Raw genomic sequence first — 12,475 nt, 5'->3', positions numbered from 1 at the left:
CATAAATAGTACAAGTTACCTATATTGGTTTCCTTCAAAAATATGTGCAATTATGTTTACCACGCCTATTAGAATTTGAAATTTCATCTTAGACTAAAGCCCGATTTGATAAATCAATCCTTCTAGATTCGAAAAGACCATCAAAGAATGTCGTGAAAATTTGGGACATCTAGCAAATGAACAATTATCCTTAGTTGGACCAAATATCTACTAACACAATCAAAAGCATAAAAACTTTCTTATGAACAAAAACATATCAACCTAAATTATCAAGCTTTTCTGAAAGCCTAGGGATTATCATAAAGGATTGAATCCATTTGGAAGGAAGTATTTGCAGACATCTAGATTAAGGTAACAAATGGAAGCAAAGAGACCCTTTTGTTGGGCTTTATTTGATTTGACATGTAAAGATTTTTTAAAACTAATTTTATTTGATGAAAACCCAACTCAACCAAATGGCTTATAGAACATATGAGCTGATTTTTTTGTCAAGATTTGTAAGAACAATGGCTGCAAGATTCATTGTTTTTGCTAGGAGATAGGATGGGATTTGGACCCAACCTCAATCAAGTCATGTGTATTCTAATAATACACATTGATCTTGAAAATAAGTATACAAATTGCATTATGGAAATAAAAACTAGCAAGCCAAATCATTTTGACTATAATACAGTACATTGAGCCTATTCGAAAACAAGATCCGTATCCAAATCAGAACGGGACTCTAAAAGTGTTAAATATACAAATTGTCACATGTATATTCAAATTTCAAACTTAATCCCAATATGTTGATATAATTATGGTCAAGAAATGACCCCAACTTATAGTTTTGACATAGGGATTGATTTAAGACTGTCCAAGATACTTGGACACTGAAATTTTCATTGCCTTTAAATTCTCAATTTCAGAACTCAATTGGCTTTGGAAAGCCTGGAAAGATCTCCATCGACATGCATAATCCACGTTGAAGTGTTTCACATCATCTTCTAGATTCTTCCTTTTCAGCACTTCAGAATTCAGATTCTGCAAAATGTTCTCTTTTTCATTTGTCATTGTTGAAATTGTTTCAGACAAACTCGACACTTTATACAGTAGAGTATCTTTATCTCCTTTCAAGAGTTCGAGATCCCTCAGCAAACATTCGTATCTTTCTCTAGAATCTTCTAGAACATCGTTGATGGTTTCCAGTTCTTTTGACAAGTTCTGGAACCTTTCCTTTCCTTTGACAAGTTCAATATCCAGCCTTTCCTTCAGCTTTTCCTTCAGCCTTTCCATATTGCAGTCCTTTAACAAGATGTTTAAATGATATCAAAATAAACTATATGTAATCCAGGAAAGAAGGAAGCTTCCATAACCTATGTAAAGCACATTAATGACCTTGGAAACATTATCTGAATAAGATTATGTTTGAAAACTAAACTTAGATCTTATTTGATGTCTCATATAGCTCGATATCCAATCAACAATCGGCTCATTAATCACATCATTTAAATCATCAACCAAAAACCCCTCAATTCTATAAAAAGAAATAACATTATATATTTATACCCCTAATGTCTTTTTACTCAAATACCGTGATTTGCAATAACCAACTTCAAATAAGGTTATTTGGAAATAACCACTTATTCAAATAATCATAGATCGAACAAGATCCGGGATTCAGAAACATAAACTATAAGTGTTTCCAGGCTAAGCCAATTTAGTCCAAGGAAAAAATCCAACAATTTCAAGCTACTGCACACTAGACATAACCAAAAACAGATGTAGAGAATGTCTAGAAAGCTTATTGAAATGCATAACACAATCAAGAGGTTTATTGAAATGCATAACACAGTCAAGAGGTTTATTGAAATGCATAACACAATTTCTGGTAAAACTTTTCATGACTTTATTGAAACTTTAGTGTCGAATAATACAATAGTAAACGAAGTTATTTTAACCATTTAATATCATATGCACATAAATGGAAACAAGAGATACTAACAAGATGCAGAATAAAATTGGTAATGACAAGTTGCATCTTGAAAACGGTGGCCAAGCAGCTACCTTGTATTCCAAGCTACTCAAAGGATTATTTGTAGTTGATGATAGTTCTGAAGATGATACCAAGGGTGTAGTAGTAATTGTTCCATTTAAGCCATCAGAGAGTATTTCAGTTTGTTCTTGAATCAGGACAGTGTTCTCAGACATGACTTCACATAAATGTGTTTCTAAAGTTGAGAAAAGGCTGATACCAACATCACCTGTGCTGGAAAGTAACTTTGTTGTAGATGAGTTGTCATCGGCAATAAAACCCTGTTCATATTATAAAAGAAAATATGATTTAACACAGGATAAGAAAAAAACCAAGTCTATTTTTGGTTGTGGTTTAATTGGAATTGGGGTTAATTCCAATTTTGTAGTTTGTTTGATCAATTAAACAAAGAAATTACAATTGGAATTACAATTCCAATCACCCTAAACAGTAAGTTGTATATGATGTTTTTAATATTCAATATCACCATTTCCAATTAAGAATTGCATTGCAATTTATTTTATTTTTTATGTCGGTAAGTTATAATAAGGCTTTGTTTGATTATTTAAACAAAGAAATTATAATTGGAATTACAATCCAATGGCCCTCAACCCTAAATTGTATAAGATTTTTTTTTATATTCAATTCCACAGTTCCCACTTAAGAATTGCAATTTATTTTATTTGCAATATTGTTAGATAATAGTTTTTATCTACACGTTTCTATGTTTCAAAGTTCTGTCTAGCATGTTATTACTTTGAGTTAGGAGCTTGACACATTTGAAGTCATATATATGCTAGTCAAATCCAATAAAATATTATTGTTTTCAATTATATCATCTTAATATTATATTTTTAAGATATAAATATCTAATATTTCAATAATTAGCATTAAACTTCCTCATGAATAAACAATGAATTTTAATAGGTTTCACATTATTTGTACCTACTTTTTTATTATATGATAAAAGTACCTCAACATGTTGAGAATGTGAAAAATTCTATTTTGTATTGGGTCAATAAAAGACTGTCTTATGCAGGTAGAATCAAACTTGTGAAGAGAGTCATCATGGCCATTATTGGACACTAGTTACAGCAGTTCGTTTTATGCAAGGAACTTCAGAATACGAGGGACTTCATTTGGGACAGTCATGATAGAGGGAAAAAAAGTGAAATGGGAACATGTGTACATGCCAAAAGAAGAGGGAGACATTGGTCTTAAGAATTGTGTGGAAGAGGACAAAACTCTCAATGTCAAACATTTTTGGGCTTTGGCTAAGAAGCAAGATTCTCTTTGGGTTTGTTGGGTTCACTCAGAGATTTATGAAAGGGGATACAAGCATTTGGACAAGCTCTATCCAGAAGCACATGTCATGGTCGCTTAAGAAAATCATGAACACAAGGGATAGTGCGAGGAAAATGATTGAAGTTGGTTTTAGTGATTGGAAAGATGTTCTTTATTGGCATGATCATTGGTTTTGAAAGAATTAATTTGTCTCAAGCTGGAATTTCAGCGGGTTCTGATTCGACGGGGACTGTAAGGTAGTCACGGTTCGGGATATCTTTCATGGGGGGGAGTGGAACGAGATGTTACGGGAAGGCAACAGAATTCTTGAGCATGTCCAAAGTCTCAATCTTCATCATGACCGTAGAGACTATTGACAATGGAAAGTTGAGGAGTGTGGCAAGTTTATTTCTAGCATGCCATGGAACATTCTTAGATCCCAAGGGCAAGTTGTAGATCGGTGGCATGACGAGAGACAAGCTTATTAGATTTATGACTATTTCGGATATTTATTGTGTTTTTTGTTCGATAGATGTTGAGACAATTGCTTTTAGGAGGATGCCCATACACGACCACAATTTGGAAGAGATTTGCCACGACAATGAAATTGCTGAATTTTTTGGAGAATTGGCAAATGTTACAAGAGTTGGTGCTTAGAAAGGCCAGGAACTGGGAAGTTTAGAATTCGCATTACTCAAGCCAATTGGGAGATTTGTCAAAACTGGTTTCATTTGGTTTGATACTCCGAAAAATTAGGACAAAGGTTTGTTTTGCTCTAACGCTAAACGATTTTCTTTTTCTTTTCGGGTTTGTAATAAAATGACGATAAATCGTTTTCCAAAAAAAAAATACCTTAAGACTTGAGAAAACGTTCTGGTACACATCTTTACATTCTCTGACTGAATCAAGCAGATGCTGAGGAATCTTTTCAGTTAATACTGACTCCTTCTGAAGTTCAGATAATTGTTGAGCTAACTCATCATTCAATTTGACTTGTCTCTGGTGGTGCCTCTGCAATAATAAATGAGAAAAAAAAAACTATTCAATTTTTGTTTAAGAACTCTTCTGGGGCATATTAAATTTGTATGAATCCAGCCTAATGTAAAAAACAACTTGAACTCTGGAAATGAAAATACTTTTGAACCTATTAAAATAATTTTTCTATCTAAACTTCAAGATTCTATTCGTTTGTTCAATTATAATTATCATGATTCAAAAATATTGAAATAAGGGCTCTTCTCTACCTTAACCACTAACTTAATTAATTGTAGCACAATTAAACAGAGAAAAGAAGACGGTATTACAAACCTCAAGCTCCTCCTTTTCTTTCAAAGTCTGTTCCAACTGCTCCTTCAGGGACTGAATCTCTTGTTTGGAGTCCAAATTGGAGCAACCCTAAAAGACAGTTTTCATAAATAAGGACTATAAAAGTTAGCAAAAATAAGAAAAATTATAAACTAATCTATATGCCCCTAAATAAAAATTTATATCCACATACTTTTAGAGTTACAAAGCCAAAATTGGAAGTTTCTTATAAACAACATGGCTCTCAAAGATTCAAAAGACATGCATGAGATTAGTGAATTCTCCAAGGCATTGAAGGAAAAATAAAGAAGCACAACCATCTTGATGTGTATTAAATGGATGCTGAAAATGCTGCATATGAAAAAAAAACTTACAGGAGTTGCACTAACATTTGGGAAGGATTGAACTTTTCTTGCAGGAGTCATGTTAATTGAATCAAGGTCAAATACAAAACCGTTGTTCATCTGTGCCCATTGATCTTCATCAACAAAATTGCTAAATGTATCTGGAAGAGGACTACAGTCACGTGGTAACGAATAATTTGATCGCCTAGCAACAAAAGCGTTTGGACGAGCCTTAAAACAAGGGGTATTAAAAGCATCTTCCTGAAGTACCCCATGACTGTTAATGCTTTCTTCCTTGGTGTTTTCTTTAGCAAGTTCATTATCCTAACAAAAATATCAATTACTTGTAAACATCCAAGCAAAATCATCAAAGAATATATGAAATAACATCAATTTATAAGATGCAATTTATGGGGAGTGTGGTATTGTCAATGGTTTCTCATTGCTAGAACAGAAATAGAGAGAAAGACATGACATTAAAGTTACATATCATGGTTTAGCCAAAACATTGTTTACATTTCATTTGAAAGAAAATATCAAAGTATCCCTCAATTTACATGTCAGAGATATAGTCATCTAAATTTAAAAAAATACATTCCCCATAATTTTATAGATAAGATAATGTATCCCCTGGCCTAGAATGAGTAGGTTGTAGTTAAAAGTCCATTAATATTCTCCAGGTCCAGTCGAATCAGGATATACCTATTTAATAGAGAACAAGGCAGGGGTGCATTGTCCATCAAGTCCAAGATTCACTGATAGACTTGGAGGGTCCAGGAATATAAGTGAACCAAGTATAAATTTAATGCTCAATGAGTGGATATTATAGAAGCAAATGTAAACAATGAGGGAAAATGTGTTGGTTGGAATACGGAAAGAACGTTGTAAAATTTCTGCAAATGATAGAGAAGTCGGTTTCCATCTAGAATATTCAGAAATTTTTCCTGGCTAAAGTTTACCTTACCTGGCTAGATTTGTTATCAGGCTCTGGCAGAGTGACGAGATTAGAGAGATTGTTGATCTTTATTTGTTGCTCCTTGATGCACTGGTCTCGTTCTTTCTGTGATTTCCTCTCCTCCTCTAGCTCCATTGCAAGCTTCTCATGATCAAGTTCATACTGACCATATGACAAGATAAAATAAGTGCATAAGAATTATATTTTGGATGAAGTCATGAAACAAAGGAAGAATATTATGGACATTAAAACATAATCCATGGATATCCACCTTGAGCATGTCATTGCGTAATTTCAAAATCTCTTGTTCTAGTACTTCAGCTCGAGATCCCTGCAGATGCATAGTGAAAATGATTTTAACATGTTCAAATGTGAAAGAATAAAAAAATATTGAACAATTTTAATCACCTGAAGCTTCTTACGCATTTCCTCAATCTCTAGCTTTTGGCGCTTAAGTAAAGCTGCATCCGTTAAAATCTACATAAAAGAAACATGAAACTCATAAGAATGCCACTACATTCAGGAAAATGATAAACAATACACCTCCAAGTTAATCAATAACTTGTTTGGTGTGGATTGTTTGTGAATTGGGATTAAATAGAATGCTGAAACAATCCAACATCTCATCAATCAATTTATTCTCTCATCAAATTATCCCATCACCAATTAAAATACCATTAGAGTATTTTGGTTTTTACATTCAAATCATCTAATTAATCCACTTCTCCACCAAACAACATATTTCTGTTAAATTTAGATTTAATCTGGAGTTCATTTTATTGTATCCAAAAAAACACACCAAGCAAGCTCTTACAAGAGCTGTGAACATGGTAGACTGTACTTTGTAAAGATGTAAAGTGTAAAATATCACATTCTTTCTAAATAGTGTTTGGTAAGTCTTGGTCCTAAATATCAGTCTAATCCCGTGTATAGAAATAATAATTATTAGTGGTGTTATTATTATTATAATATTTTACTACTGTTTTATTATTTTATTGACAACTAGTTATAATAAACTAATGATAACAATGCAAATTATTATTGTTAGAATATGATAAAAATATTTTGATGATGTGTTTTCCCCAAGGTCATGAATATGTATAGAAGAAGGAACAACCAAAATCAAAGATGGAAAAGTCCCTTAAGAAGATTGAATGCTCAGTATAAGTTAAGAAAGAGAAGATTTTATAGTATATAAGCTAGTGTGTTTGAGCTTGAATTGAACTGAGGATGAGTAATTGGGTGTTTAATGGGTTGGTGTCTCTAACAAGTGTGTATAAGCTAGTGTGTTTGAACGGAGGATGAGTGATCTTTTTTCTCTATTTAAGCTCATTTCATTTAAGTGTCATTGTCATCCTAGTGTTTGATGTCTTTTGCCTCCCTTTGCTTCTTTATTATTTTTGAAAAATCTTTAAAAAATAACAATAATCTAAAACAATAGAGACAAGAGTAAAGTAATGAACACGAGATAAAACGAGATTTGGCTAACAAATGTCAACATCCCAAGGGAGTCATCAATTCTCTAGATATTCTATGGAATAATGGTTCAAAGTAACTCACGCTACTTCAGCGACGAGATACGTTCAACAACTATTTTCAATCTTTGTTCATACATATTGTCCATAGGATCAAATTCAACCAAATAAATTTAGTCCATACTCCTCATATATCCCTATATTATTATTGTTCATATATAGCTTATACTTTATAATCAATTATATCCCTTACTAAACAAGGGCAAAGAATAACAATGTTTGATTAATCTTGTCTATTCTAAATCAAAACAGAAGCCAAGACTATATGTTATCAATTAAACTCAGAGGCAAAATGATGTCGATAATCAAACATCCTTAATAATAAATTCACGAGTATACACACCTCATTCACTTGAACACAATTAGTTATTCTTTTTGCTCTGCTGGCAAACTGGAGAGTACCCTTTGTTTCTTCTATATGAACCTGGATTGCATTAGTCAATTAAAATTAACTTTCTAGCAGCAAAATTTATGTGAAACTGAATCTGGATCCTCTTCTCCAAATCTCTTAACAATTTCAATCTCTACTAGATAGGATTGTGACACATCAAAATATGGTTGAGAATTTTGGAGGAGAAGATCTCAATTCCTGAAATTAGAACATGTATGTGTCAATAACCTCTTCAGGAGCTAAAGTGCATATTATTGACGTTTTGGCATTCCCACCAAGAGCTGGTTGAAGTATGCGAGTCAATTTGCTATCTCGAAATGGAATGTGAGCCCTAAAGAAGAAGATGTTACTTGTTAGTCAGCAGTTTATCCAGACTAGCCATATATAACTTCAACTAAATACCTCTGCTTTCCCCCATCAGTCAGTTTGTTAATTACATTTCCAAGGACCATTAGACTCTTATTAATGAATGTTCCTTCCTTCAGACGAACTCCACCAGCTCCAGTTTTAGCTATGCGTTCAGAGCCAGCTAAATCAACCAAATTCTAGCATCCATTGCAGTGAAAACAAAAAACAAATAAAAAGGCATAACAGCCAAAATAACTATTTTATGGACAAAATGCAATTATAAAAACTATTAACTCCTATGGGATCCTTAAGGTCTTGGGGTGAGTTTTAAATAAGGATGGTATGAAATTAAAATGTTCATAAAAGTAAAAGGTAGAGAAAGACAACAGTAAGTAAATAATGATGTTGATTGATATTATGGTTGATGAGAGATAAAATGAATTTTTATTGCAAATAGTAAAAAGAAAATATGATGAGAGAAAATTGGAAATTGTGTTGTGAAAGAGAATGAATTGATCCAAAAACAAACAAACAAAAAGTTTGAGAAGTTAAAATTTAAAGATGTCATAAAATGATCTATGTGAGATAGAAGTAGGGCAAATGAGATTCAAAAAGTACGAACCAAAACAGAGACACGAATTGCATCATCAGATTCAGAATCCTTTCCCTTGCTTTCTAATACCTGTTAAGTCAAGAGAGAGAGAGAAAATACATTTAAAGCAGCATCAGTATTGGTACAAGACTAGCAAAGTAGTACTGGCGTGCACAGAAGATATGCTGCAAAATGCGGCAGTTAACATCTTATCAAAAATATGTTGCAAGTTAAAGTAGCCACGAGTACTCAAGAGAACTCTTTGGTAGAAAAAAACACAGCTATTATCAGATTTCTTAGCCCTTTCATATATCCAACAAATATCACAGCCATTAACTCATCTATGGTGTAAATAATAATTTTTTTAAATGTAAACTTTTTATTAAATAGAGTTGTTGTATATGTAACTTCTAATTATACAAACAGTTTATATACCAAGCGTTGAACATGACATTTCATTGAACAACTCATGAAGTCACGTTGAATTGGACAACTATTGTGTAAATATTAAAGAAGATTAGATGTATATATACTGTAATGGGATAAGATCTTGTACAAGACTGCCTCGCAAGTGAACATATGAGTGTATTTAACTTAAGCAACTTGCCAGAATTTATGGCATGATTGAACATCTAGACAATGTCAACCCTGAACAAAATAACAGTAAACAATACAAGAAAGGTATTAATTGTAAATAAAGCCAAAATAAGAATAGAAATAGGACCACAAAGAGAATAGACAATTTGCAGTATTTCCCATCTTAACTCAGTTTTAATCTCCTCTTTCTACCCAATGTGCCCCTGTCCCTTCTCCAAGAAGAGATGGCCTTCACCTCTTGTACCACCCCTTCTCCTTTTCTCTTAGGCTCTTACCCACCCACACCATGCTGTTTTCCCCTGGTTATCAATCTAACCCATTTCTATTATTGATTTTTTCATTGCCTATAAATGGCTTAGTCAAGAATCTCATATCCAGGACCTCAACATCCAACCACTCGCACCATTAGCTTCTCATTTTATCTACTTTCATAGACTGGTGCATAGTTGTGATGTTTAGACGAGAACAAAGGAGGCTACAAATATTACAATAGCTGTGCATATTTTACCAGAGATTCTTGCATGGTAGATATATTAGCTTGAACGTTTATCAACTATAGTACAAGATAATGATGCAACAAAATTGTGACGTACAAATAATATATTTACATACCATCCTAAATATAGTGTGAGATCTACTGCTCCTTGCATTCATGTTTGTCTCACCAAAATGTCTATTAACTGTAGAAAACAATGTCCAAGATGTTTCATAAGCAAGTTTAGAGAACACGTGTAAGATAGGAACTTGACAAGATTAGAGAAAAACCTTCCCCAGACTGAAGCAGCATAAGCACTTGTTCAGCATTGTTGACAATCTGTTCCTGCAAACCTGCAACGAATACTCCACGCTAGAATACAAAATGTTTTAGTTTTTCTTCTTATCATGCTGCAATCAATTGGAATTTAGTCCTATCAGTCCCCAGCTCACCTCTAAACTTTCATGGATTTGCAGTTTTTGATTCTCAATTGCAAGGAGATCCTTAATCTCTTCATTGTATATTTCCATATAGGAGACTCGGATAAGGAATTCCCGGTCTGTTCTCTGAAATAAAAAACCAACAAAAAGTTATCATCGTGGTCTAAAATTTATCACAATAGTGAACCTTGATAACAGGCCTGGTTAGAAAAACATTGCTAAGTTATACTAGTCATAAATCAAGGGATTATTTATGAGAAAAAAAACAGCACCATCTCAATGTTCTTGAATATATCTACAACTGCTCGATGAATTATTCCGGGATCATTGTTTGATCCATTCATGGTGAACGTCTTTCCACTGCTAGTCTGCCCATATGCAAATGCAGTTCCTGGAAAACAGTAGAAGACAATGTATGTCAACAAAGTAAATGCACCAAATCTAGTTGTTCCACAAGAATTGTAAATCATCACTGATAATATACCATAAAGGACACTATAAGAGCATGAAGAAAGTGAGATGACAGATAATGTAACAATTCAGAAAGAGAAAACGAAAGGGACAATGAAACAAAACAAAACAAAGAAAGCCAATGCAATAGATATAAACAAAAGGAAACTGTTGATAAAAGAGTACATGAGGAGGTCACTTCCACCAATGCTCCTCATGGTGCAACAACAGTGGATTGGGTGCTACATAATTGTGCCAACAACCTTCAGGTGCAGGTTTATTGTTCTTCCACATATTTCTCAAACAATGGAGATTGGTAGGAACTAGGAAGTAATGTGAAGTATAAGAATATGCATTGGTAGGATAAGGTGGTTATCTACAAGTACATAAGCAATCTGATCTATCCAATTTATATTTATTTAACTATGGATTTGGTTTCTGGGATTATATCCTTGTTTGAGGATTGAGCTAATCCCCTCTGCCTGCCATTGACAGTTCTTCATTGTCTATCAGCATGTTCATTTCAATTCACTTCCAGATTCTAGCACTCCTTCTTCTTCTCAAAATGTACAGAATTCTAACAGAAAATTTATATACCTATGAATTCTTCAACCCATCTAACATGACGATCTAAATTACTTCTATTTACAAGAAAAGATGACTAATTTGGCTCTAGTTATCACATACGGAAGCTCATAAAATATTCGGTGATGCAAGAGAAGAATAAGTACCATTGAATCCATCTATTGCAGCATAAACGATATCCTTCGTAAGAAGCTCATACACCTTCTGGTTTGTGCAATTTGGGTCGAACACATGATCTGCAGGCAATCCAGTAAAACCATGAAATCAACCTTATGCAATACGCATTTTAAACTCTTGTAGAACATAGATAATACTTAATTAAATAAGAGTATGCGAGGGATAGAGATCGATGTAATAGAATACCAAATGCGTAGGAAGCACCGGAGACAGGGGTGCCTTGAGATCTGTGAAGAGAAATTCGATTATCTTCAACCTTCCAGTAAGCAACTCCATTCAGGATCTCGTGGCTGACCGGCGGTCGCATTCGCACTGCAACGCATATCTTCTCCATTCTCTCGTACACTCTCCCTCCGCCTCAGTTTCTGACCGGAAATCCAAATGTGCCGTACTGTCTTTGGCGGGCGCTCCTTTTGAAATCAACGAGAATCAAAAAAATGTATGTTAATAGATTTTCAAATAAACAAACTATTATTTTACAAAAATAAATAATTAATTATTATTTTAGGTTAATACTTCTCTCTTTTATTTATAGATTAATTCTTAAATTAATGTTAAAACTTTTAAATAAAATTAAATAAATTCATATATATATTCAAGAATTAAACAAATTTAAGAATTGAATAATAAGAATTAAGAAGAAAGGAATGAACAAAATATGAAAAATAAAATTAGTAAAAAATAAATAAATACTATTTGTTAAACTTAAAAAAAAAAAAAAAGTAACAAGAATTGAAGAAAATAGAGATAGATATATTTAATTCTTAAATACACAAATAGAAAATAAATAAAAGTATTTTATTAGCAACATAAGGATAAATAGTAAATATATATTTTGTTATCTATGAATTAAAATAATATTTCAGATTGCACAGCAAATTAAGACATGGCTTAAAATTGGAAATTTGATTAAATAACTTCAAAGATGAGGTTATTTGATCTGGTGGTGGCTTCCTAATTTTTTTGCGCTCGTGGTCTTTTTA

The 12,475-nt window shown here is 32.9% G+C and overlaps 1 protein-coding gene across 1 annotated transcript; it reads right to left on the bottom strand.

Moving 5' to 3' along the window:
- Window positions 1-566: 566 nt before the first annotated feature.
- Window positions 567-11,886, bottom strand: LOC124932712 (kinesin-like protein KIN-7N). The gene is made up of 18 exons (XM_047473377.1): window positions 11,679-11,886; window positions 11,462-11,551; window positions 10,553-10,671; window positions 10,293-10,406; window positions 10,131-10,212; window positions 9,978-10,045; window positions 8,799-8,858; window positions 8,231-8,373; window positions 8,057-8,159; window positions 7,781-7,861; window positions 6,311-6,379; window positions 6,174-6,233; window positions 5,912-6,064; window positions 4,978-5,271; window positions 4,607-4,693; window positions 4,151-4,309; window positions 2,047-2,295; window positions 567-1,284 (listed from the first exon to the last, which is right to left on the bottom strand). Exons 1-18 carry the CDS (start codon window positions 11,824-11,826, stop codon window positions 847-849), a joined length of 2,517 nt encoding a protein of 838 aa, XP_047329333.1. The 5' UTR covers window positions 11,827-11,886; the 3' UTR covers window positions 567-846.
- Window positions 11,887-12,475: the final 589 nt, after the last annotated feature.

The sequence above is a fragment of the Impatiens glandulifera genome, chromosome 3 (genome assembly GCF_907164915.1).
Source record: "Impatiens glandulifera chromosome 3, dImpGla2.1, whole genome shotgun sequence".
NCBI lineage: Eukaryota > Viridiplantae > Streptophyta > Magnoliopsida > Ericales > Balsaminaceae > Impatiens > Impatiens glandulifera.
Note: the sequence above shows the minus strand (reverse complement) of the source record. Positions and strands in the feature narration are given on the sequence as shown.

Coding starts and splice junctions, on each gene's coding strand:
- LOC124932712 (XM_047473377.1), bottom strand. CDS start 11,826: ATGGAGAAGATATGCGTTGCAGTGCGAATGCGACCGCCGGTCAGCCAC. Junction 6,065..6,173: donor TACGCAATGACATGCTCAAG/GTGGATATCCAT, acceptor TCATATGGTCAG/TATGAACTTGATCATGAGAA. Junction 2,296..4,150: donor ACGTTTTCTCAAGTCTTAAG/GTATTTTTTTTT, acceptor TAATATGAACAG/GGTTTTATTGCCGATGACAA.